The sequence below is a fragment of the Pseudophryne corroboree genome, chromosome 2, assembly GCF_028390025.1.
Source record: "Pseudophryne corroboree isolate aPseCor3 chromosome 2, aPseCor3.hap2, whole genome shotgun sequence".
NCBI lineage: Eukaryota > Metazoa > Chordata > Amphibia > Anura > Myobatrachidae > Pseudophryne > Pseudophryne corroboree.
In genome coordinates, this window is record NC_086445.1 from 639883204 (window position 1) to 639909636 (window position 26433).

The 26433-nt window shown below is 43.0% G+C and overlaps 1 protein-coding gene and 1 long non-coding RNA gene across 7 annotated transcripts in view; one reads left to right on the top strand and one right to left on the bottom strand.

The window, feature by feature from the left end:
• LOC135041630 (endosome/lysosome-associated apoptosis and autophagy regulator 1-like) overlaps nt 1–26433 on the bottom strand; it is a 480370-nt gene that overhangs the window by 241672 nt on the left and 212265 nt on the right. For all 6 annotated transcript variants that reach the window (XM_063954952.1, XM_063954950.1, XM_063954951.1 and 3 more), the window contains one exon: nt 4875–5022. In XM_063954952.1, coding sequence (XP_063811022.1) covers nt 4875–5022 — 148 coding nt within the window. The remainder of the gene's footprint in view (nt 1–4874; nt 5023–26433) is intronic.
• Nucleotides 1–26433, top strand: part of LOC135041707 (uncharacterized) — a 96475-nt gene that overhangs the window by 28899 nt on the left and 41143 nt on the right. Inside the window, exon 2 of the long non-coding RNA XR_010235093.1 lies at nt 15457–15768. This is a non-coding gene — a long non-coding RNA (uncharacterized LOC135041707). The remainder of the gene's footprint in view (nt 1–15456; nt 15769–26433) is intronic.

A 26433-nucleotide genomic window follows, 5' to 3' on the forward strand; every position in this document is an offset into this window, starting at 1 on the left:
GTATTATCGGGTACAGTCCTTTTGGCTTCAGAAAAGCAAGGGGGCCAAAGGCGCTTCCTTTCTGCACAAGGGAAGAAGGAAAAAGCTGCACAGACAGCCAGTTCCCAGGATCAAAAATCCTCCCCCGCTTCCTCTGAGTCCACAGCATGACGCTGGGGCTCCACAGACAGGTGCGGTGGGGGCGCGTCTCGGGAACTTCAGGGACCAGTGGGCTTGCCCACAGGTGAATCACTGGGTTCTGCAAGTAGTATCACAGGGATACAAGCTGGAGTTCGAGGCGACTCCCCCTCGCCGTTACCTCACATCAGCCTTGTGTCAGGTCCGGGTGTTTTTGTGAATCCGTTAACCTGGAACCAACCACAGGGGTAGGTGCTGGGGTATGAAGAAAACAGGGAGGACGAAGGAAGTTCCGTTTCATATATTTATTAAAGTAACAATTCAGTAAGGAGTTAAATGACTAGTTGTTAATCATCATTATACTGAAGTATTGCAGGAATGACAGAAATAATATGCAAGAGAAAACTCAGAAATAAATAAAAGAAATGTTCATGGAAACATATGCAAAAACAAGCTGAAGAATAAATGTTGAATTGTCCAAATATAAACAGGCTTTGATGCTGAACTGCAGATTGTGTTTAACTGGTTAATGCAGACATGGAGAATTAACTGTAAGAATTTGCAATGGAGTTTTAAGAGTTAACTGAGAGACTGTGAAGAATTATCCTTGTAATGACAACATAGAAAAAGTACTGAATTGGGTTACTTGCGGGTTCCGGAGATCACTGTGAAACTGTAGTAGATGGCGAGGTGATGAATGGGTTAAATGCAGAGTTGAACAAACGAACAGCTGAGGGAATTGGAATCCTCCAGACTTTGTATGATAGGCAGACAGACAAGGTAACCTCATGCAGGACACTGGGAATCCAAGTATTTCCAATAGGTGTGCAATTGACTGATAGCACAATGGAGAGCCGGTAGATCTTTGGCAGTGAAGGCTGCAAAACGGACCTCTGGGAACGGAGGCGATATCTGGACCACGGGAATCACACAGGAATGCACGGAGAGAGTTCAGAGCTAGAGCACAGCTTTGATACAACAAAGCACTGGCCCAGAGTGACATAATCCCAGCCTACTTAAAGGCAGCACAAGCACGGGATTGGCTTACACCTGCCCACAGGTGTTTTCACAAGTGCTCAGTATTAGCTATTTGGTCTCCAACATGGCCACCTCCTATACAGCAGACACACCGCAGTGCCTTAGGCCATTTGGTCCCCGCACTCACAGTTCCCAGACTCTGCATTACCTGTGCCATTGATCACGCCGTGTCCCCACACGGGCGCACAGCACCGCGAGCAACCGCACTGGCAACGGATGAACCCCAGAACCCGCAAAGGTGAGAGACCGGTTCGTGACACCTTGCCTGCTGCCCTCGGATATAGGGAGTTAGTACTGGCGGCAATTCACAAGCTGTACTTCCAGCAGGTGAAATCAAGGTACCCCTCCTTCAACAAGGGCGGGGTTACTATTCCAAAAATGTTTTGGTACCGAAACCAGACGGTTCGGTGAGACCCATTCTAAAATTGAAATCCTTGAACACTTATATACGAAGGTTCAAGTTCAAAATGGAATCGCTCAAGGCGATTATTGCAAGCCTGGAGAATTTCAGGGTATCACTGGACATCAAGGATGCTTACCTGCATGTCCCTATTTACCCTCCTCACCAGGAGTACCTCAAAATTGTGGTACAGAATTGTCATTACCAATTCCAGACGTTGCCGTTGGTCTGTCCCCGGCACCGAGGGTATTTACCAAGATAATGGCCGAAAGAATTATCCAGTACTTGGACAATCTCCTTATAAAGGCGAGGTCCAGGGAGCAGTTGTTTGTCAGAGTAGCACTATCTCAGGAAGTGCTACAACAGCACGGCTGGATTCTGAATATTCCAAAGTCGCAGCTGGTTCCTACGACGCATCTACTGTTCCTGGGGATGGTTCTGGACACAGAACAGAAAAAAGTGTTTCTCCCGCAGGAGAAAGCCAAGGAGCTGTCATCTCTAGTCAGAGGCCTCCTGAAACCAAAACAGGTGTCGGTGCATCACTGCACGCGAGTCCTGCAAAAAATGGTAGCTTCCTACGAAGCAGTTCCATTCGGCAGGTTCCATGCAAGAACTTTTCAGTGGGACCTCTTGGACGGGATCGCATCTTCAGATGCATCGGCTGATAACCCTGTCTCCAAGGACCAGGGTGTCTCTGCTGTGGTGGCTGCAGAGTGCTCATCTTCTAGAGGGCCGCAGATTCGGCATACAGGACTGGGTCCTGGTGATCACGGATGCTAGCCTTCGAGGCTGGGGGGCAGTCACACAGGAAAAAAAAAAAAAAAAAATTCCAAGGACTTTGGTCAAGTCAGGAGTCGTCCCTACACATAAATATTCTGGAACTGAGGGCCATTTACAATGCCCTAAGTCAGGCAAGACCTCTGCTTCAAAACCAGCCGGTACTGATCCAATCAGACAACATCACGGCAGTCGCCCATGTAAACCGACAGGGCGGCACAAGAAGCAGGATGGCGTGGCAGAAGCCACAAGGATTCTCCGATGGGCGGAAAATCACGTCTTAGCACTGTCAGCAGTGTTCATTCCGGGAGTGGACAACTGGGAAGCAGACTTCCTCAGCAGACACGACCTACACCCGGGAGAGTGGGGACTTCATCCAGAAGTCTTCAAACTGTTGGTAAACCGTTGGGAAAGGCCACAGGTGGACATGATGGCGTCCCGCCTCAACAAAAAGCTAAAGAGATATTGCGCCAGGTCAAGGGACCCTCAGGCGATAGCTGTGGACGCTCTAGTGACACCGTGGGTGTACCAGTCGGTTTATGTGTTCTCTCCTCTGCCTCTCATACCAAAGGTACTGAGAATAATAACAAGGCGAGGAGTAAGAACGATACTCGTGGTTCCGGATTGGCCAAGAAGAGCTTGGTACCCAGAACTTCAAGAAATGATATCAGAGGACCCATGGCCTCTACCGCTCAGACAGGATCTGTTACAGCAGGGGCCCTGTCTGTTCCAAGACTTACCGCGGCTGCGTTTGACGGCATGGCGGTTGAATTCCGGATCCTAAAGGAAAAGGGCATTCCAGAGGAAGTCATTCCTACGCTGATAAAAGCCAGGAAAGAAGTAACCGCAAACCATTATCACCGTATTTGGCGAAAATATGTTGCGTGGTGTGAGGCCAGGAAGGCCCCTACAGAGGAATTTCAGCTGGGTCGTTTTCTGCACTTCCTACAGTCGGGAGTGACTATGGGCCTAAAAATTGGGTTCCATTAAGGTCCAGATTTCGGCTCTGTCTATTTTCTTCCAGAAAGAACTGGCTTCACTGCCTGAAGTTCAGACATTTGTAAAGGGAGTGCTACATATTCAGCCCCTTTTGTGCCTCCTTTGGCACCTTGGGATCTCAACGTGGTGTTGAGTTTCCTGAAATCACATTGGTTTGAGCCACTTAAAACTGTGGATCTGAAATATCTCACGTGGAAAAAAGTGGTCATGTTATTGGCCTTGGCTTCGGCCAGGCGTGTGTCAGAATTGGCGGCTTTGTCATGTAAAAGCCCTTATCTGATTTTCCATATGGATAGGGCAGAATTGAGGACTCGTCCCCAGTTTCTCCCAAAGGTGGTATCAGCTTTTCACTTGAACCAACCTATTGTAGTGCCTGCGGCTACTAGGGGCTTGGAAGATTCCAAGTTACTGGACGTAGTCAGGGCCTTGAAAATTTATGTTTCCAGGACGGCTGGAGTCAGGAAAACTGACTCGCTTTTTATCCTGTAGGCACCCAACAAACTAGGTGCTCCTGCTTCTGAGCAGACTATTGCTCGCTGGATTTGTAGCACAATTCAACTGGCGCATTCTGCGGCTGGATTGCTGCATCCTAAATCAGTAAAAGCCCATTCCACAAGGAAAGTGGGCTCATCTTGGGCGGCTGCCCGAGGGGTCTCGGCTTTACAACTTTGCCGAGCTGCAACTTGGTCAGGGGCAAACACGTTTGCTAAATTCTACAAATTTGATACCCTGGCTGAGGAGGACCTTGAGTTCTCTCATTCGGTGCTGCAGGGTCATCCGCACTCTCCCGCCCATTTGGGAGCTTTGGTATAATCCCCATGGTCCTTACGGAGTTCCCAGCATCCACTAGGACGTCAGAGAAAATAAGATTTTACTCACCGGTAAATCTATTTCTCGTAGTCCGTAGTGGATGCTGGGCGCCCATCCCAAGTGCGGATTGTCTGCAATACTTGTATATAGTTATTGCCTAACTAAAGGGTTATTGTTGAGCCATCTGTTGAGAGGCTCAGTTATATTTCATACTGTTAACTGGGTATAGTATCACGAGTTATACGGTGTGATTGGTGTGGCTGGTATGAGTCTTACCCGGGATTCAAAATCCTTCCTTATTGTGTCAGCTCTTCCGGGCACAGTATCCTAACTGAGGTCTGGAGGAGGGGCATAGAGGGAGGAGCCAGTGCACACCAGATAGTACCTAATCTTTCTTTTAGAGTGCCCAGTCTCCTGCGGAGCCCGTCTATTCCCCATGGTCCTTACGGAGTTCCCAGCATCCACTACGGACTACGAGAAATAGATTTACCGGTGAGTAAAATCTTATTTTTTACAGAAGTATGACAACTCTGAACATTATGGAGCTGCTTACACACCCTGTGTTTCACAGAGGCACTGTCTTGGGTCTAATGGAAGCTTAACTCAAAAACAATGTTGTCTGCACAGAAATAATAAAAGATAATAGTCTCCTCATGTTCATTGAATTCATCAGAGTTTCTAAGCATTCATCAGTGGTTTTTGGCAATAATTACTTTGACTAATGGATACTCACATAGAACTCAAAAACAATATTACTGTCTGGGTGCAAATAATCAAAGCTGAGTCTCCCCTCTTGCTTCAAGTTGATTGAATACATTAAAATCGCTGAGCATTCATCAGTGTTTGATGCAACATATTCACCACGGGCCTCCCATTGCGACCTAAAGAAAAAAAGAGACATAAGAGAATACTCATTAGTGTGTCTTGGTAAACATATCAGTGGTCTGCAGAGACATACAGAAGATGAAAGAGAAGAACACATACAGCATGGGGGTTTATCTACTAATCTGTCCGCCATGTTTATGACCGAAACATAAAAAGGGCAATTCTTTAATTAGCAAAACTAAGCAGTTAAAAGATTTGCCCTTTTAAAATTTTGGAACAAATGCACCAGTATGCAGATACTTTTATAAGTTGCTACTTTGTAAGTAAACCACATGGCCATAGCAAAGTGTAAAATACTTTTCAGAGGTTCCATGCACCTCAGTCTGTGAAAGTATGCCCAGTTTTCACATACAGTACAATGCATGGAATAGAAGAGCAGACATTTGCACTGGCTGTTGGGCAGAAGGAAAGTAATTCCTTGGACAGAATACCAGTGCTTATAACTTTACAGAGCAGAACAAAAATAAGATTTAATTTTGCAGAGCAAGTTTATTGAAATAAGATTAAAGGGTGGAGGACCGCATATCTATAGATGTTCCTCACTTTGGGCAGACTGTACTAATGGCAAATACGTCCAAAACTCAGAAAAGTACCATTTTCTGAGGTCTGCCCGCATTCCCCATATGTATCAAGATGGATTTGCCTATAGAAGCCTATGGGATTCTTTCCATAGAAATCCCCTGGAGACCCCCATGGCATACCGGCGCCGGGAGCCCGACCGCCGGCTTACCGACAGTGTGGCGAGTGCAAATGAGCCCCTTGCGGGCTCGCTACGCGCGCCACACTATTTTATTCTCCCTCCAGGGGGGTCGTGGACCCCCACGAGGGAGAATAAGTGTCAGTATGCCAGCTGTCAGGATCCCGGCGCCGGTATACTGTGCGCCGGGATCCCGTTAGTCGGCATACAGAAGACCACCCCCCCATGGCTCGTGCATATGATCACCAAAACCCTCTTTTCTCACACTTTAATTACAGCTCTCTCCTACTCGGTGGCTACAAACTCAGTCCTCATTACCCCACACAGTGCATGTTTTGCAGGTAACCCAGCAAGTGCACCGGTGTATTAATTGCTCACAGAGACATTTTAAAAGGTCCACAGTGGAGTTAATTATTTCACTCGTGATTCTGTGAGGAGACCTGCAAAACATGCACTGTGTGGGGTCCAGAGGACCGAGTTTGCAGACCTATGGTCTATGCCCACATCTCCTCTCGCTCGTTACTGTTTACTTCCAACAGCTGCCTGCCCCTAGTAATATGCCAACTACTCCTTTTCTTCCTTACATCTCAGCTGCATTGTGTATTGAGAACTGTGGTGCTAATTGTTACCTGTGCTTTGTTTTAGTTTCTCTGTTACTGTAATGATTAGTTCTGTATACTCTATAATTGTTCTAATGTCTGCCGTATGTACAGCGCTGCAAAACACTTGTGGCGCCCTATAAACAGAATGTAATAATAATAATAATAATAATATGCATGTGGTTAGTAACGGGATGTATAGCTTTCAAAATGCGATGCTTGATACATCCTGCCCTTTGTGTGACACAGTGAAAAGGATTTTTTCACCAGCTATGAGCTAGTGGAGATTGGCTCTCAATCTATACTTTTAATGGTGCACAATTTCCACTTCTGACTTTCATCAAACAAACACATTCCTAACAAGATTTTTTTTATAACTTTTCGATCCTTCAAGCCTTTGTGGGTCTCTCTATCCTACCCTCCCCGGCCACCACCATCTTTGATGTATTGGTGTTATGGGTATGCATTTATGCATTTTTGCAATATTTGACTTTTTTTCCCCCCATTGTATGGCACTGCAGACACTTTGTGGAAATCTATAAATAAAAGGTTAACATTGCTAATAATAAATAATAAAATCATCATGTCCAACATAATAGCTTCCCATTTACTAATTTACATTTTTCCATTATTTCCATCAATACTGTTGACTGTAGTTTTTTTTTTTTTTTAATATGGATTGAATTACTCATGAGAGTGAAGTGACAATGGAACTCTTTTAACTCACTAATCGTTAAAGACTAACACTAGGCGTAGTCCCTTAAAACATATCTAACAATTAAAAAACATTTACTAAATAAACAACAACATATAACAACTGTTGTAGCAAATTTATTTTTGATATCTAATTAAAGTATTAAAAGTGTTAGTATTAAAAGTGTTAGTATGGTGGTGGGCAAAAAGAACGCAAAACAAGACAATAAATTGCATACAGCAACTTAATCATTGGGGTTCAGCTGTTCCTAATCAATAAACCATACCCAGACAGGTGGAGTCCAATTCTCAGTTAAGACAATGAGGGGTACATGTACTAAGCAGTGATAAAAGTGGAGAAGTGAGCCAGTGGAGAAGTTGCCCAAGGCAACCAATTAGCATTGATGTAACATTTCTAATTTGCATACTTTAAAAGAATACAGAGCAGCTGATTGGTTGCCATGGGTTACTTCTCCACTGGCTCCCTTTTCCACTTTTATCACTGCTTAGTACATGTCCCCCTAAGGGCCTAACACATTGTCATTTATGGTGAGAGCACACAAAACTAATATAAAATACCATATATGCAAATAAACATACATTCTTCCACCAACAACAAACAGAGCTGTTGGTTCACTGAAGGAGCACCATGGAGATGAACCATCTATCCTTTACCAAGATGGACACGGATATCGGTCTAAGCATGCTTGAAGCCACCTTTGCACTGTGATTGAGCACCACAGTACTACACAGACCTGTAGTACTCACCTCCAGGGGGACCCTAGGACCCTGCATATTGTCACTATTCATACATGACCGGCTGGTCCACTGTATGCTCCACTCCATCTCTGATGCCCATGTGATTACAGATGTACAATCTCTGCACTACAATAAACCCAAGTTCCTTTTTCAGTCTATCCGCTTAGTGTGTCGTCAAATACTTATTTCCACTGAAGCAAGGGTGTAGCTATCATAGACGCAGGGAGTAGAGCTGCTATGGGGCCCAGATCTGAGAGGGGCCTCCTTCCCGGTCACAGTTACATGTGCTATATACAGGGTGTAGCTACCAAAGGTGGAGGGAGTGCAGCTGCTATGGGGCCCAGAGCTATGAGGGGCCCCCTTCCCTGTCACAGTTACATGTGTTATATATACAAGGCATAGCTGCAGTAGGTGCAGAGAGTGCAGCTGCTATGGGGCCCAGAGCTGAGAGAGGCCCACCTTTCCTGTCACAGTTACATATATTATATAAATTTTGTACCATTGGGTGGTGTATAGGGGCCCCTACAAACTTTTTGCCTTGGATTCTAAAATACAGAATATCTAGTTATGCCCCTAGACCGGCATAATAGATCTAGAATGTCTAGGTAGACAGTCAAAAAGGTGAATCTAGGTAAATAGTCAATAGGTCAACAACATATGGTCGACATGCATTAGGTCAACAAGTTCTTAAGTGTGACAGTGGTTAAGGTCGACAAGTACAAATGGTCGACAGGACTAAAAAGGTTGACATGACAATAGTCAACACAAAAATTCTTGAAACAAAAGTTTTTGGGGTTTTTTTATGCCATATTTTGTATTTTTCATGTTTTGTGACCACCATCGGTACAAAGGTGTACCCTCATGGCCTCGCTTCACTCACCACAGGTTACTATTCCCAATAAATGTTCATGTGGATAGTAAATCAAGAAAATATCGGTAAAATATATGTGAAAACCCCCAATATGTGTCGACCATTTGTGTGATGAGTTCACCATTGTCATGTTGACCTTTTAAACCTGTCAACCTTTTGGCACTGTATAACAATGTGGATTGGGGTACTGTGTGTCTTAATGTGTACTGGCAGCACTACAATATGACATAATGTGAACTAGGGCACTACTATGGTTTATTAAAGTAAGCTAGGGCAATACTTTGGGTATAACATTAACTAGGGCACTACAATGGGGCATAACATTAACAACTGCAGTGGATAGTTGTCTCTGTTAAAGCATTAGGACAGGAGCCCCTTTGGAATATTGCCAAGAGGACCTCAAAGTTCTGGCTACGCCACTGCGCTGGAGTCTACTATTTATCACCTCTATACATCACAAAATAGTACAAAAAACAACAACAACATTACAACAACACAAAGAAGAATCACAATATTGAGGGATGGAGGACATTTCCAAAAGACAAGATGAATGAAGCAATCTGTCAATCCCTACTAACACTTACAAAACTGTGTCTGCTACTCACACACAATAGGCTCACTAATGACTAGGGAAAAACTAGAACCACCTAGTCTCATCTCAATCTAAGGATTTAAAATTGCCTCTGGCTTGCAATTCAGCCTTATACTGTACCTCATCTACTTAAAATGTTTGTGCGTTTCATATTTTGTTGTAGCACTAGAAATCTGATTGCACCATTTTAAGCATAGTCACAAAACCTGAGCTTCTGATTTCAAAGACAGGTGAATTAAAGACTATTTGCTATCACAAAAGGATGTACAATGTGCTGCAGTGCAGTAAACATGTCAATGTACCTTCTCCATCACTTCAACTGTCTTAAAAATAAACTCTCTCAATCTCTTCAACGGTCTTGAAATAAAATTACGTTTATGAACTGTAATGCAAAAGAAGGCACATTTCTGTGTCCAATAGTGTCTAATAGGAAGGAATGCCCTGGACTCCTACAGGTAGCTGGTGAAAAAGTTGTACTCCCATAGAGGCTGCCATCTTCGTACACGTGATTTTGCACATCGGCCATTTATAAATAGGCTTAACTGCGATCAGAGTGGGTACATAGGAAACCGTAGATAGGCAGAGCGCCATCCTTATGTACTGTAGGTTGATGTTTCAATAATGTTATTTCTCATTATAGACAAAAATACAGCAAGCATTGTAGCTTAAAATGTTTAAAAAAAAAAAAAAAATACATTACCCACATCCAATTCTCCAAAATTTAAGTTATTAGCAGTCACTAACAAGAAAAAGCTAAAACTATAAATATTCACAAGGTACAGTATACGTGAACCCATTAACACAAAATCCTAACCAATGGGAGAAGTACAGTGATGATAATTGCTATCTACTGTATATTCCAGTAGCCATCCTTTGTAGATCTAAAAACTCAGACACTGAGATCCAGCTGACCATAAAAGGAGAACAGGGGATTGCAGTGGCTATAAAAATGTCAGTTTTGTGGCTTACATTTTATGTATTTAATAAATATACGTACAGTATACCCATATGTCCATTACTCAATGGCTTCTGTGCTGCCATGCTTTTGGATTGACCCACATTAGGTTCTCTCAGTCACAATGGCCACCACCTGGACTCCTTGTTTTTAGTAGATGAGGCAAACAAGAGGATGCTTCCTCTAGTAGTTATAACCAGCCATAGCACTGACATTTTTTTGCCATATACTTAGCCATTCTTGTTTAGATTTATTACATATTTCCAAACATTGGTATTCATGGTATTATTAAAAATAAATAAATACAAATGTACAGTATTATTTAAATAATCATGAAGCTTAGACAAAGGATGACCTGATGATGCCATTCACAGATACACGTCATTGGGTTCAATATTCCAAAGAGCAGATAACGATTACTGATGAGCAGATGAAGATAACTTAATGTCTTCTTGAACATTCTTGGTGAGTAGTGGAATTCTAGGCACTACAGTAGACTGCCAACCTTACAGACTCCTTTTCGGTTTACCCCAGTGGTCTGCATACTTAGCCTGTGCATTGCTTTTGTTGCTGAAGCAGGTAATGCAGTGGTTTGGATGGACTTTGTAGATGTTGGTGGCCCAGGTAAGTGCTGGAATAGTGTCTCTTGCAGCTAGGTGAGCGCACAGCAGATATGGGTGGTCACTTCACATACAAACCCAGTAAGTGTTATGAGTGTGCATTCTAGTGTGTCGACCTATTGCATGTCTACCATAAGTGGTAGACCTATTGACTGTAGACCTTTTTAGTGTAGATCTAATAATCCCAGGGTGCCTGGGCATACAATTTGAGAACTACTGGGTTAGTGCAAGGGGCAGGGCAATACGGACAATTATTTTTCTTAACTGCAGAGATATTCATCTGCTACTCCTTTATTGTGGGGAGAAAAAAAAATCTAAAGCGAGTGGTAAAGGTTATTATCCACGCACTAAGCTGCTGCCATCCGTATAAATCACTGCAGGTTTTAAATATGGAAACATGCAATAAGTAACAGATTGCACAACTATGTGTCAATACAAATTACCAATTGTAGGAGTCAGATAGGACTTTAACTATTTAATTAAAAAAGAAGAAATTACAATTATAACATATTGTACAACAGAAGCTAAATACCAAAAAATTGCATAGGGGTAGTTGTCTAATAGTGATATGCTAAATGAAAAGCAGCAGAATATAAGCGGACAATAAGTGTGCTGCTGAAACGGATATGACCCTCATATGACCTGATCTGTAAATGTTACTAATTTGTATCCAGTGGAAATGATCCCAGATTTATGACAAGTTCTCCCACATCAATGCTGGTCCAGAATTGTGAAGAGCCGGAACTCCAATATGTCACTGTATAAAGCGCAGTTGCAGTATCAGATCCCAAGTGGCTCAGTTGAGCGGATGAAGTCTAGTATAATTGGGTAAACTAAACACTGAGACAACATCGGCCCGATATGTTATTTCAAGCCAAACTAGAATTATATAGCGAGCATAAGCATATCATTCAGTATGTATGCCCTGCTGCATGGCCAACCGGGCGATAACACTAGCAACATGGTGTATGCTAATGAAGGATGGAACAGTGATTGGTCCATCTTTCATCAGATTGTACTGATGTGTACCATGGCAACAGTATGTCAAGTTGTCAACCCGTTGGCCGTGTATCGTCCCAGTATACAGTACATCGTCTCAGAGTATTCCCAGCTTAAAATCAGAAGCCATAGTAGGTATGTCCGCCAAGTCTCCAAATGGATTTCATCACAGCATGCGACTTTGTTAAAGGAATAGTGTGGCCAGTGTGGATCAGTCTTTTATACTGCTAGCTCAGCATAATCCATTGTTCCTCATCTATCAGGTGCAACTGGCTGCACAAATTTGTGAATGCATTTCAGTTTATTGGTCTGTCACAGCTGGTGGGTGTGTGGCACCGGGGTTGAGGACACGCTGGCGCTGCGGCTGGTGAGAGCAGGCAGGTGATATCGGATGAAGGTCCAAGAGCAGGGGGTGAAGCAGGTGATGTCAGGGCGGCTGCAGTGCGGGCGGCGCCGCCATCTTGGTCAGACACACATGATCAGGAAAGGCCAATCAGAGGACAGATTCACTACAATCCTAGTGCAGCCAATCCTCAAGCGGGGCAGGGTATATCTGGGAGCATTGTGGGGCATTGTGACGCCAGTGCAAGGTCTTGTGCAGCTAGTCTGCATGCTAGTGCCCTGTTCTCAAAGTTTCAAGAGTGTGTGCTCTCGCTCCTGGTTTCTGTTATTATTGCAGTCCCGAAGTCTGATTCCTACCTACCTAACTCCTACACCCGAACGGCTCAGAGTGGTCTACTGCTGACGTCATCCCGCCTCAGCCACCTCCGTTACCGCCTCAGTCTGCGCGGAAGGGACTCAACCTCTGATCACGGTGTACCGGTTTCCACACCTACCTCAGCAAAGTCAATCCGGATCTCCAGTATCTTCATCATCTTCTTATTCATCTTTAACATCTACGTCTTCAATAATATACTTTATGAGTAGGAACTTTATTCAGCCAGCCAGCTTCCATCCCGGAGAGATCGTCTCCCAGTCTGAACTTAGCTTAAAAGCATCGGTACCAGCCGACACCTCGGTGCTGACACGAAACTTCATCCAACCTGGACACTTTTGTCCCAGAGAATCAGTCTCCCATCCTGAACCCAATTTGGAATCACCAGGCCCGGCTAGTATACTCCTGACATTGTCTCATTCACAAGTATAAATAATACATGATAAATATATCTAAAATGTCATAAAAAAAACCTGACTCCCATAAATATATCAATTATTAGTAGAGAATTGACACAGTTTCCATCTGTGTTGTATATATATAGTGAAATTTATATTAAACTGTTAAACTCTGGATCATTGTCTCTAACTTCCATCACTGGTGTAGTGGCTGGGGCTTTTGCTTTTGCTTAGAACCTACACACTAGCACACAGGTTCATTGGCACCTGTAATGCACCAGGGAAAAACACCAGTTTAATGTTTAAAAAAAAACTTTATTAAAACAGCCTGAGACCCCCTTTCACCAATTTATTGGTAACATATCCATTAGGAATGGCCTTCTTCTGTCCAAAGTACTGTAGGCATCTTCGTATTCTCAAATAAAACCCGGGAAAACTCAGGGGCGGATCAAGAAAGGGGAAGGAACCAATTTTTTTCTGGTGATTTCTGTAGTGCGCATGACAGATCTCCATAAACATGGTGCCTGCACCAGGTTTCGTGTAATATCTGTTGCGTAGAACTCCGATACTTGCACATTGTTTCCATTGATACCTGCAGTGCCGACAGAGAATGGGTGGAGGGTGTGCAGTGTAGCCCCCACTGGACCCAGGGGTCCATGTGCACCATACACCCTGCACCCATTTAAGATACACCCATGGTCAAGGGTGTAGCTACCATAGGTGCAGGGAGTGCAGCTGCAATGGGGCCCAGAACTGAGAGGGGCCCACCTTCCCTATATAAGTTATATGTGTTATATACATATTTCACCATTAGGTGGTACATAGGGACCCTTATAAACTTGTCTTAGGGCCTACAATATATCTAGGTATGCCCCTGGACTTGCTCATTGCAATGTGGTATAAAATTACCTGGAGGGCAATATAATGTTAAACGATATGAACTTAGACACTGAAGTGGGGCACCATATGAAGTGGAGGCACTATAGTGTGGCATAATATGAACTAGGGAGCACTGTATGTAATAATGGGAATTGGGGTACTGTGTTGCATAATGTGTACTGGCAGCCCTACATTGTAACATAACATGAACTAGGGCACTACTGTGGTTCAGAAAATGAACTAGGACACTATTATGGGGCATAAAATGAAGAACTACTGCGTAGAGGTGTCTCTCTAGAAGCATTGGGAGAGGGGCCCCTTCAAAATTTTGCTATGGGGCCCACAAAGTTCTGGCTACATTCCTGCCCATGGTTAGACGTAAAAGTACTTCAAGCATAGAAAGTCTGGCACAAATGACAGGTCAATAGCAGACACTGCCATATAAATGAATGGCATTTAGTTATATATTCTGGATTTAGGGATCTGTTTTCAATGATTATTTGTGAATAAACTAGGTATTCATTTTAAAGACAGACTCATATAGTTCATATATAATCATTGGGATTTTCTTATAATTCTATGTAAACTTTAGATTCATTGGATTCAGTCTAATTTATCATGTATTTCATCCAGCAAATTTTTTGTTTGTTTTCATGGAGAATATGTCCGCATTTTTCAGCTTTGTAAATTACCTTCAGTGGAAGAAGGTTGCTGTGCAGCTGATGTGCAGAATACTTTATACAGGGCCTAATTCAGCATGAATCGTTAATCTGAGAAATTGCCTTTGTCTGAGAGTAGAAAGGTGCTGCCCTGACAGAAAGAAAAAGTGCCCCGTGCAAATTTGTGAAAGCATCACAGTTCGCTATACACTCACATATGCATACGCAAATCCTGGAACATCAAAGAATCTGAGCAAATGTAAGTCTGAAGCTGTAACTAATCTGCGACTGATGGCCTGGAAGTGGTCTGCGCTGATGTCAGGGACCCTCCCTCAAAAAATGCATGGGCACGTCTGTGTTTTTTCTGACACCCCCAGAAAACGGCAGGTTTCCGGCCAGAAACGCTGGCTTCCTGTCAGTCAAATAGCAGATGCATTGCGTTTACGATCTGCACAGATTTTCTGTCGCTATTACCCCACACATGCGCATTGCAAATGCTACGCATGCACAGTTGCTGATGAAAGACTTAAAAAATGAATACTATTTTATGTTCACGACTACAGATTTTTATTTTTTCTTAAAGAACCTCATTGAACATATGATCTGAATATAAAGACATTGTACTTGAATATTCTCAGGTAAAAAAAGAAATCTAAAAGATGATCATTTAGCCAGCGGAAGAAAACAAAAGGAGAGAGAATTGACAGCATAGGAAAGGAATGAGTTAAACATCTTGTGAGGGGTGGACCTAGCTGGTAGGAAAGTACAGCCCTTGGAAAGAGGGGAGGGTTAGTATATATAGGGAAGGATAGGCCATTTTGTCTCTCTCTGGTTGGTGAAATTGCCTTGTCTTGCGTTCTCTTCTCTTGGATATAAGTAAGGATATACTTGAAGTTTTATTGGTGGCATTATAAGCTTTCTGCAGGTTCTGTTTTTCATAGACCATCATAGTGTATATCTTTAACTAATCTTGCTCTTTTTCTATAAATTTCAGCATCCGATCAATTTCTTCTGGTTCGGATATATTCTCCTCCAACAGCATTTTACACCACATCAGTTCCCATTATCCCGTCACTCTGAGATCAATTCCAAAAGGATAAAGTGCTAGGAACAGCACGAAACGCGTTGGTGGATAGCGGTACTACAGACAAGACACCCTGCCGCCTAGGAGACCGGACGCCGCCGAGTGACGTCACCCGCCACACTCCGCTTCCCCCGCTGGATGCAGCGGTGGTGAGTAAGAACATACAGACACGGACAGCCATTTACACCACCAGGCTGAGGAATCCCGTGAACTTAGAGTGAGGTAGGGAAAGGTAGATCTCCTATGGACTGTGCTGATACCGCAAACAGAGCTCCAAAAAGGGCTGTAAACACATGTTAACGAAACTTTTCCTTTACTGGTGCCACAGTTTTTTCAGTATACTTTTTCAAGCGGTCATTAATTTTGCCGTTTTCTATTTATTCATTTGAGCAGCTATATCAATTACAAGCGCATGAAACATTACATAATTTTAGAAATAACAATAAAACAGAAATAAAAAAAGATTCATTAACTGCTCCACACATTTGGTGTAATTTACTGCTTAATAGGCCCATTCGTTTATAAATACATCGGCATGACTAAGATGCTTTTAAAAACGAATATTGGATCATGTATATATCATTAAAAATACACAAAGAGATATAAGCAACATGAAGAAAATTACAAGTTTTGGCGTGACACTTTCTACGATTCCACACTAGTAATCACAAAAAGGTGAAAAGTTATGATCTAGAACTGTTTGAGCTAGGTATAAGTGGTGGTAACATTACTAAGTAGTCACTAAAGAAAAATCTAGATACATATGCCTGTTGAATACTATGACTCCATTAGGATTAAATAAGGAGATACGCTACACATCCTTTATTTGAAAATCTGGGGCCATATGTCAAAATCATATTCTTGGTATCCTTTTTAATGCTTATTAATGGTGGGTTTACTTCATATCCATAACATGGATTGTCAAAGAGGCCGCTGAACCTATATCTGTCCTTACGCTATGCTGCCTTGATCCATTCTAATCTTTTACCCTAAATGTTAGAGTAGAATGCCAATATGCTTGTTTGTGCTTAATAGAAGTACATCTCATGGTGTATGCATGCACAAACATTATATTTACAGTAAAAAGTTTTAATAACTATTGGGTCACTAGGCATATCATGTCATCATTTTCCTAAATAGGCTCTGTTATGTTAAAATAGCCCATTACATTATTACCAACATAACATACGAGTATTGTTACTATTCAATTTAACTCATCTGTGTCTTATTTAAACGATATATATTTATCAAATATATTATGATTCTGGAACACATAATACTGGTGTAGATAGGAATATTGCCCATGATCACATAGTATTATGTGTTTAAAAATTATACCCCATAAGGGTATTACATTAGTAAAATATAGGAATATATAAGATTCATCATGATAAATTCAGTTATATCATCTGTCATGTTGATATTCTATTTACAATATTTAGTGTTACAACATGCATGAAACATCTTAGATTTAGGAACGTTTGGAAATATTTATGCCAAGCACATATCTATATGACACAGGGACCTATATGATTACTGTATACTGAGTTAACTAGTTAGTCAGAAATCATTACAGATCTCGTGTTTTGTTTAGCGATCTTATATATCATGATTCATATCTTTGTAGTGACCTGTAGTATATGTGTATATACCAAAATCATCATGTAAAAGATTACAGTAGCCGGAACTGCTTATTATCGGTTTTCATATGTATGTCAGTGTGAGAATACGGTATCTTATTTAAACGCTATATATTTATCATATATATTATGATTCTGGAACACATAATACTTGTGCAGATAGTCATATTGTACATGATCACATAGTATTATTTGTTTAAAAATTATACCCAAATTATAGGATAAATATCCAGTGGAATTGCCCTGGGGATTATCCCAAACTTGGGATTTTGATACATGCTACCTATTATATAGCCTGTTCCCAAGAGTTGATTTGTTTTTGTTTTTTTAATTCACATTCAATACCATTCATATATATCAATCCCATTAGCTTACCAAGTTGCAATGTTACAGATGCGCTAATGCGCTATCCTAGCGCTATCCTAGCATAATTGGGCAAAACTACAATTCGCACAACCGTCGCTGAAATGGCGAACGAACAATTTGCAACGCCCTCGATCGGACATAACAGCCTAAAGAAGAATGCTAGTCCGTTGGCTATGTGGATACATCACTGCTGTATCAACCCGAACAAACGCAGCACGCGTCGACCAAAAATGAATAATTTCGCCCATCAATTTTTTTAACTAGTTATGCCACAGAGGCATGTAGTGCCTCGTGGCTCATTGTGGTCATTAGTTCCTAGATCAGCCTTAAAACATGGGGAGGTGAACCTTCAGTCCTCGAGCTGTTGTTGAACTACACATAACAGCATGCCCTGCAACAGTTTTGCTACATTGTTGATGTAAGCATTTTGCTATATCAATTTGTTAACAAGTTATGCCACCGAGGCATGTAGTGCCTCATGGCTCATTGAGGTCATTAGTTCCTAGATAATGGATAGGCAGAATTCTAATATTCGACCATCAATTTGTTAACTAGTTATGCCACAGAGCCATGTGGTGCCTCATGGCTCATTGTGGTCATTAGTTCTTAGATCATATCCAATTCGCCCATGAATTTGTTAATTAGTTATGCCACAGAGGCATGTAGTGCCTCATGGCTCATTGTGGTCATTAGTTCCTAGATCATCTTTTAAACATGGGGATGTGAACCTTCAGTCCTCGAGCTGTTGTTGAACTACACATACCTGCATGCCCTGCAACTGTTTTGCTTCATTGTTGATGTAAGCATTTTGTTATATCAAAGTAGTGCCTCATGGCTTATTGAGGACATTAGTTCCTAGATAATGGAAAGGCTGAATTCTTATCAATATTGGTAGAGCAGAGATAATGGCAGCTGCCGCGCGCAGCCAAGAGGTACATTTTAATAATAAAGAAATTGTAAATATATATGTATACATATAGGAAACAGGCCTGAAAATTACCTTATTTTAAACATGTCATTTGTGATTTTACAGCAACAAAGCTCAAGGTAAGTCAATTCAAGGACAATTAAAAATCTATGGCGTTCTGATACAATGTATACTAAAATATTTGCTACCCCGCTGTTGTAGAATATAAATTAGAATTTTCTAAATGCTGTTTAATTCGTAATAAAATCAAATTATCTATATAGTTTTGCTATTTTTTCCGATTCTCAGGGGCAAGTATATATGTGTGTGTGTATATATATATATATTTATGCCCTGCAGAAGTTTTGCATCATTGTTTGTGTAAGCATCTTGGTATGTATTCACTAAGCAGTGATAACCCTGTTCAAACCCAATTTACCAAAAAGTTTTGCTTCATTGGTTGTGTAAGCATTTTGGTATGTATTCACTGTTCAGCCCAATTTACCAAAAGGTAAGTAACCCTCTAAATGATATGTTTTAATCGTTATAAACAGAAACTAATATTCGGCCGCCCATCAATTTGTTAACTAGTTATGCCACAGAGGCATGTAGTGCCTCATGGCTCATTGAGGTCATTAGTTCCTAGATAATAGAAAGGCAGAATTCTATTATTCGCCCATCAATTTGTTAACTAGTTATGCCACAGAGGCATGTAGTACCTCATGGCTCATGTGAACCTTCAGTCCTCGAGCTGTATGAGGTCTGGACATGTCACAATGTAATATACAGTAATATATGGTGCTCAGCTATATAAACGGTTTAATACACAGTAATATGTGGTATGCTTGCAGCGTTATACACGTTGTAATACCCAGTAATATGTGGTCTGTATACAGGGCTATACACTCTGTAATACACAGTAATATATTGTCTGTATGCTGTGATACACAAACTGATTAATACACAGTAACATATGGCTTGTATGCAGCGATATAAACGGTTTAATACACAGTAATATGTGGTATGCTTGCAGCGTTATACTCGTTGTAATACACTGTAATATGTGGTCTGTATACAGTGCTATACACTCTGTAATACACAGTAACATATGGCATGTATGCAGCGATATACACACTGTTTAATACACAGTAACATATGGCATGTATGCCGCAATATAAACGGTTTAATACACAGTAATATGTGGTATGCTCAGGGCCGGATTGGCCCTTACAGTTACCGGGGAAGTTCCCCGGGAGGCCGGGCAGTCTGCGGGGCCGATTGCAGCATGTGGCCCCGCCCCCAGTAGCTTGTAACTGCTCACCATATTTCCTGCAGCCTGTCGGGACCCGTCAGACGCCACTGCTGGGAAGAGCTCTGTGCTTCTGCAGCCGCTGTCCTCTCGCGAGACAGATCTCCTCCAGCACCCGCCCAGACAGAACAGTGCGGAACAGAGAGAGAGAGTGACACATGGCCATGCAGTGAGTGGCTGCCCTCTCTTCTTCCTGTCACTCCAGTCCCGGCTCTCTTATTATCCTCCCCTCTCTGCCCTGGCTTCTCCTTTCCTGCTCGCTTCCCTTCCTCACTAGTCCCACAGGTTCCCCTCACAGCTCCAAGCCCCCTCCCCATCCACGGCACCAGCGACCTCTTCTCCCCACTGGTTACCCTCTCATGTTCTCTCTCCCCCATAGCTTTAACCCCCCCCATCCGCGGCACCCGCAGACCCCCCTCTCCCCACCCAAAGGCTACCCTCTTCTGGCTTCTTTACCCTCACAGCTCCTCCCCCCATTCACGGCACCCATGACCCCCTCCCTCCTCCCAGGCTACACTCTCCTATCTTCTCTCCCCTCACTGCGCCTTAATTTGCGGTACCCACAAACCCACCTCCCCTCAAAGGCTACCCTCTCCTGTCTTCTCTCACCCCTCACAACCCCCCCCCCCCATTCACGGCACCTGCGACCTCCCCCACTAGCTACCCTCTCCTGTATACTCTCCCCTAACAGCCCCCCCATCCCCCCAAGGGCTACCCTCTCCTGTCTTCTCTCACCCCTCACAGCCCCAACCTCCCCCCCCTTTCACGGCACCTGCGACCTCCCCCACAAGCTACCCTCTCCTGTATTCTCTCCCCTAACAGCCCCCCCCCCCATTCACGGCACCAGCGACCCCCCCTCCCCCACAGGCTACACTCTCCTGTATTCTCTCCTCTAACAGCCCCCCCCCATTTGCTGCACCCACAACTCCCCCTCCCCCCAAAGGCTACCCTCTCCTGTCTTCTCTATCCCCTCACAGCCCCAACCGACCCCTCATTTATGGCACCTGCAACCCCTCCCCTCCCTCACAGGCTACCCTCTCCTGTCTTCTGTCTCCTCACCCCCATCCCCCCAGGCTACCCTCTCCTGTCTTCTCTCCCCTCACTGACTCAAACCCCACCGACCCCATTCGCTGCACCCATGCCGCACCCAGACAACCCTCTCCTGTCTTCTCTCCCTTAACAACCCGCCCCATTCGCTGCATCCATGACCATAGGCATGCGCACGCCTATGCTGGGCATTTCAGGGTTGGATTAACAGGGAGGTGACGGTGGGCCAGGTGGAAGCAATGTGTATGGTGCTGCCACTTAGATGGTGGGCAGCCATTTAGACAGAGATATCGCCGGTGGCACTTCAAATGTGGCACCAGCTGCCAGCCAACTGGAGCTCCTGGACCTAGCTGCTGGTCTGCGAGCTAGCCCCCAATTGGCTGGCGGCCGGCACTACATTTGAAGTGCCACCAGCGATGTCTCTGTGGACTGTTGACCAAGCTCCACACAATCCTAGCACATCGAGGGAGTAGACTGAACGAGAGACTGGGCTATGGGAGAGCCATGCTCCAACACAGCCGGTCATCGCTATCTGCTTGGGGCTCTCCGCACTCTGCAGCCCCAAAGGAAAAATCACAGACAGCACACCGTCCAAATCCTAGCACTGCTAATAGGTAAAGGTAGGGACAGCTGCAGCACCTTCTTTTCTATACAGTGACAGCTAGGCTCCAGTAAATTCTTCCAAAAGGAGCTATTTACATTTAAACTGTGTGTGTGTATTTATGTGTTTTAGTGTGGTTCTTACTGCTTATTGGAATAATGTGTATAAATACTCTCCTCCCCCCCCCCCCCCCTGCAGTGCACATGGTTTTGCCCAACTGCTAAAAAATTTCCTGCTGCGATCAACTTGGAATTACCCACATGGGGTACTACTGTCTGGTATAATGTGAATAACGGACACTACTGTGCGGTGTAATGTGCCGTGTATTTGTGCCGCTGCTCTGTCACTTAGTTTAACCAACCAGCTCACTGCAGCCTTTGGGCCAAAATAGTCGAAAAGTTGAACATATTGTGAGTTTGGAGGTGGTCAAAATTGACTGTAAATTATTGTTATTGGGGTTAATAATAATCTAGGAAGAAGAAAGGGCCAAATTGTGATTTTAGTTTTTTGGTCAATATTTGGAAAAAAGGAAAACCAAAATTATATATATATATATATATATATATATATATTATATATATATATGTGCTGCCTTCAGAACCCTTCGCAATGGCACATATCACACCCCTCTAGGTGCGGCCCTGTGTACTGATCCCGCCCACTTTGGTGTCTGTTCCGCCTAACATTGATTTGGTGCCGCCCACATGAGGCCACTTCATGACATTTTTTCAGGGCCACTTTTAGTTCCCAATCCGCCCCTGGGTATGCTTGCAGCGTTATACACGTTGTAATACCCAGTAATATGTGGTCTGTATACAGTGCTATACACTCTGCAATACACAGTAATATATGTTCTGTATGCAGCGATATACACACTGTTTAATACACAGTAACATATGGCTTGTATGCAGCGATATAAACGGTTTTATACACAGTAATATGTGGTATGCTTGCAGAGTTATACTCGTAATACACTGTAATATGTGGTCTGTATACAGTGCTATACACTCTGTAATACACAAATATGTGGTCTGTATACAGTGCTATACACTCTGTAATACACTGTAATATATGGTCTGTATACAGTGCTATACACTCTGTAATACACAGTAATATATGGTCTGTATGCAGCGATATACACACTGTTTAATACACAGTAACATATGGCATGTATGCAGCGATATACACACTGTTTAATACACAGTAACATATGGCATGTATGCCGCGATATATATGCTGTAATAAACAGTAATCTATGTTAGGCAGCGATATAAACGGTTTAATACACAGTAATATGTGGTATTTGGTGTAAATCTTTTTTCGTTAATATACAGGTCTGGACATGTCACGCTGTAATACCGACAAGTCTGGTCATGTCTGCTTGCAATCAAAGTTCAGCGATCGGCCACAATAAAGATAAACTTTTTAGTGCTATTTAACACACAGTAACATATGGCATGTATGCAATGATATATATGTTGTAATATACAGTTAAGCTTTTTAAATATTCTTCAATTTAAAACCAAATACGCTGTTTCTACATATGTTTGCAAAAATAACGTGTGAGAATGTCAAAGTACAGCATGTTTTACACATATATATGTATGCAAATATGAATCATGTCTGAACATGTTCCATCACTGTTGTATAATATAAATTAGAATTTTCTAAATGCTGTTTAATTCGTAATAAAAAAGAAAAAGGCTATGTAGTTTAAGGATATTCGATATCCTTAAATTGATCCATATGCTGGCCTGAAATATGAGCCGTTGGAATGTCAGACTATAAACATTTTGGTTACTTGAAATCTTTTTTTATTGTGTCATAATGTGTATCCGCACTGATGTTAAAATTAACAGTGCTGTATTTAACATAATAACTCGCTGATTATCTGTCAGAATTTCTATGACGTGCTACAACTTCAAAGCAATTATCTTTTGATACAGCTTGATATCAAGCTGCATCAACTTAATATCAAACACTATAATTTAATATTAAAGGGGGCGTTCCCCAAGAGAAAGGGGAGTGGTACCTGTCACTTTGACGGAAAGCTGCTCTTTATCTACTTGCCTGGTCTAGGGGGCCCCATAGCAAAAATTTTAAAGGGCCCCCATGTGCTTTATACGAGAGCCACGTGCAGCGCGAGAAGTGGGGGAGTGGAGGGTTTCTAGAGAGTGGAGGGCAGCACAGGGCAGGTTGGACACTGAGGTGTCAGTTATACCAACCACTATATTTGTATACCTGCCGATGTTAAGGGACCTGCAGCCAGCGGCTAAATAATATACAGTACCATTATATATATATATATATATATATATATATATATATATATACACACACACATACACATACATACATACATACATACATACACACACATATATATATATTATATATACATACACACACATACATACACACACACACACACACACACACACACACACACACACACACACACACACACACATATACACACTACTCCATCCAGAGCGGTGGCACTTAGGGGATAAAAAACGTCAGGACACAGTTTCCTTTTATATTGACGTTTCAATGCCAAACCGCACTTTCATCAGGTTGCTTGGCATTGAAACGTCGATATAAAAGGAAACTGTGCAGAAACACTTGATTGGACTTGTAAAAACAGAGGGCAACAGTGCCGGATATCTATCTACCTCATCAATATAAGACATCAATGGAGGTAAGTGTGGTGGCTGGAGAGACCAAAGGCACTTTTCGTGTTTTGGTTTTGGATCTGCATCCCCGCTCGTATTTGGATCTGGATTAGTTTTGCCAAAACCACCCTTTCGTGTTTTGGTTTTGAATCTGGATGATTTTTGAAAAAACAACAACATAAAAACAGCTAAAATCACAGAATTTGGGGGTAATTTTGATTCTACGGTATTATTAACCTCAATAACATTCATTTCCACTCACTTCCAGTCTATTCTGAACACCTCACAATATTGTTTTTAGGCCAAAAGGTTGCACCGAAATGGCTGTATGACTAAGCTAAGCGACACAAGTGGACAACACAAACACCTGGCCCATATAGGAGTGGCACTGCAGTGGCAGACAGGATGGCAGATTTAAAAAATGGGCCCCAAACAGAACATGATGCAAAGAAGAAAAAGAGGTGCAATGAGGTAGCTGCATGACTAAGCTAAGCGACACAAGTGTGCGGAACAAACACCTGGCCCATCTAGGAGTGGCACTGCAGTTACAGACAGGATGGCACTTAAAAAAAACTAGTCCCCAAACAGCACATGATGCAAAAAAGAAAAAGAGGTGCAAGATGGAATTGTCATTGGGCCCTCCCACCCACCCTTATGTGTATAAACAGGACATGTACACTTTAACAAACCAATCATTTTAGCGACAGGGTCTGCCACACAACTGTGGCTGAAATTACTGGTTTGTTTGGGCCCCCACAAAAAATAAGCAATCAATCTCTCCTTGCACAAACGGTCTCTACAGAGGCCAGATGTCGACCTCATCCTCAGATTCCTCACCCCTTTCACTGTGTACATCCTCCTCTTCACAGAGTATTAATTCGTCCCCACTGGAATCCACCATCACAGGTCCCTGTGTACTTTCTGGAGGCAATTGCTGGTAAAGGTCTTCCCGGAGGAATTTATAATTCATTTTGATGATCATCTTCTCCACATTTTGTGGAAGTAACCACCTACGCCAATCGCTGACAAGGTTACCGGCTGCACTAAACACTCTTTCAGAGTACACACTGGAGGGAGGGCAACTTAGGTAAAATAAAGCCAGCTTGTGCAACGGCCTCCAAATTGACTATTTCTCCTGCCAGTATACATACGGACTCTCCGACATGCCTACTTGGGTGCTGTCACTCATATAATCCTCCACCATTCTTTCAATGGTGACAGAATCACATGCAGTGACAGTAGACATGTCCGTAATCGTTGGCAGGTCCTTCAGTCCGGACCAGATGTCAGCTTTCGCTCCTGACTGCCCTGCATCACTGCCAGCAGGTGGGCTAGGAAATCTTATCCCTTTCCTTGCAGCCCCAATGGCAGGAGAAATTGAAGGAGGAGCTGTTGACGGGTCACGTTCTGCTTGAGTTGACAATTTACTCACCAGCAGGTGTTTGCACCTCTGCACATTTGTGTCTGCTGGAAGAGAGATACAACGTAGGCATTAAACCTAGGATCGAGCAGGGTGGCCAAAATGCAGTGCTCTGATTTCAACAGATTGACCATCCTTGAATCCTGGCAAAACGAATGAAGGGCTCCATCCACAAGTCCCACATACTTTGCGGAGTCGCTCAGTCTTAGCTCCTCCTTCAATTTCTCCAGTTGCTTCTGCAAAAGCCTGATGAGGGGAATGACCTGACTCAAGCTGTCAGTGTCTGAACAGACTTCACGTGTGGCAAGCTCGAAGGGTTGGAGAACCTTGCACAAGATGGAAATCATTCTCCACTGCGCTTGAGTCAGGTGCATTACCCCTCCTTTGTCTATATCGTAGATGGATGTATAGGCTTGAATGGCCTTTTGCTGCTCCTCCATCTTCTGAAGCATGTGGAGTGTTGAATTCCACCTCTTTACCACCTCTTGCTTCAGGTGATAGCAGGGCAGGTTCAGGCATGTTTGATGGCGCTACAGTCTATGGCACATGGTGGCTGAATGCCGAAAATGGGCTGCAATTTTTTGGGCCACCGACAGCATCTCCTGTACGCCCCTGTCATTTAACAAAAAAAAATTCTGCTCCACCAAATTAATTGTATGTGCAAAACATGGGGCGTGCTGGAATTTGCCCAGATGTAATGCACGCACAATATTGGTGGCGTTGTCCGATATGACAAATCCCCAGGAGAGTCTAAGTGGGGTAAGACATTGTGCGATGATGTCCCTCAGTTTCCGGAAGAGGTTGTCAGCGGTGTGCCTCTTACGGAAATCGTTGATACATAGCGTATCCTGCCTAGGAACGAGTTGGCGTTTGCGAGATGCTGCTACTGGTGCCGCTGCTGTTGTTGCTGCAGGCGGCCATA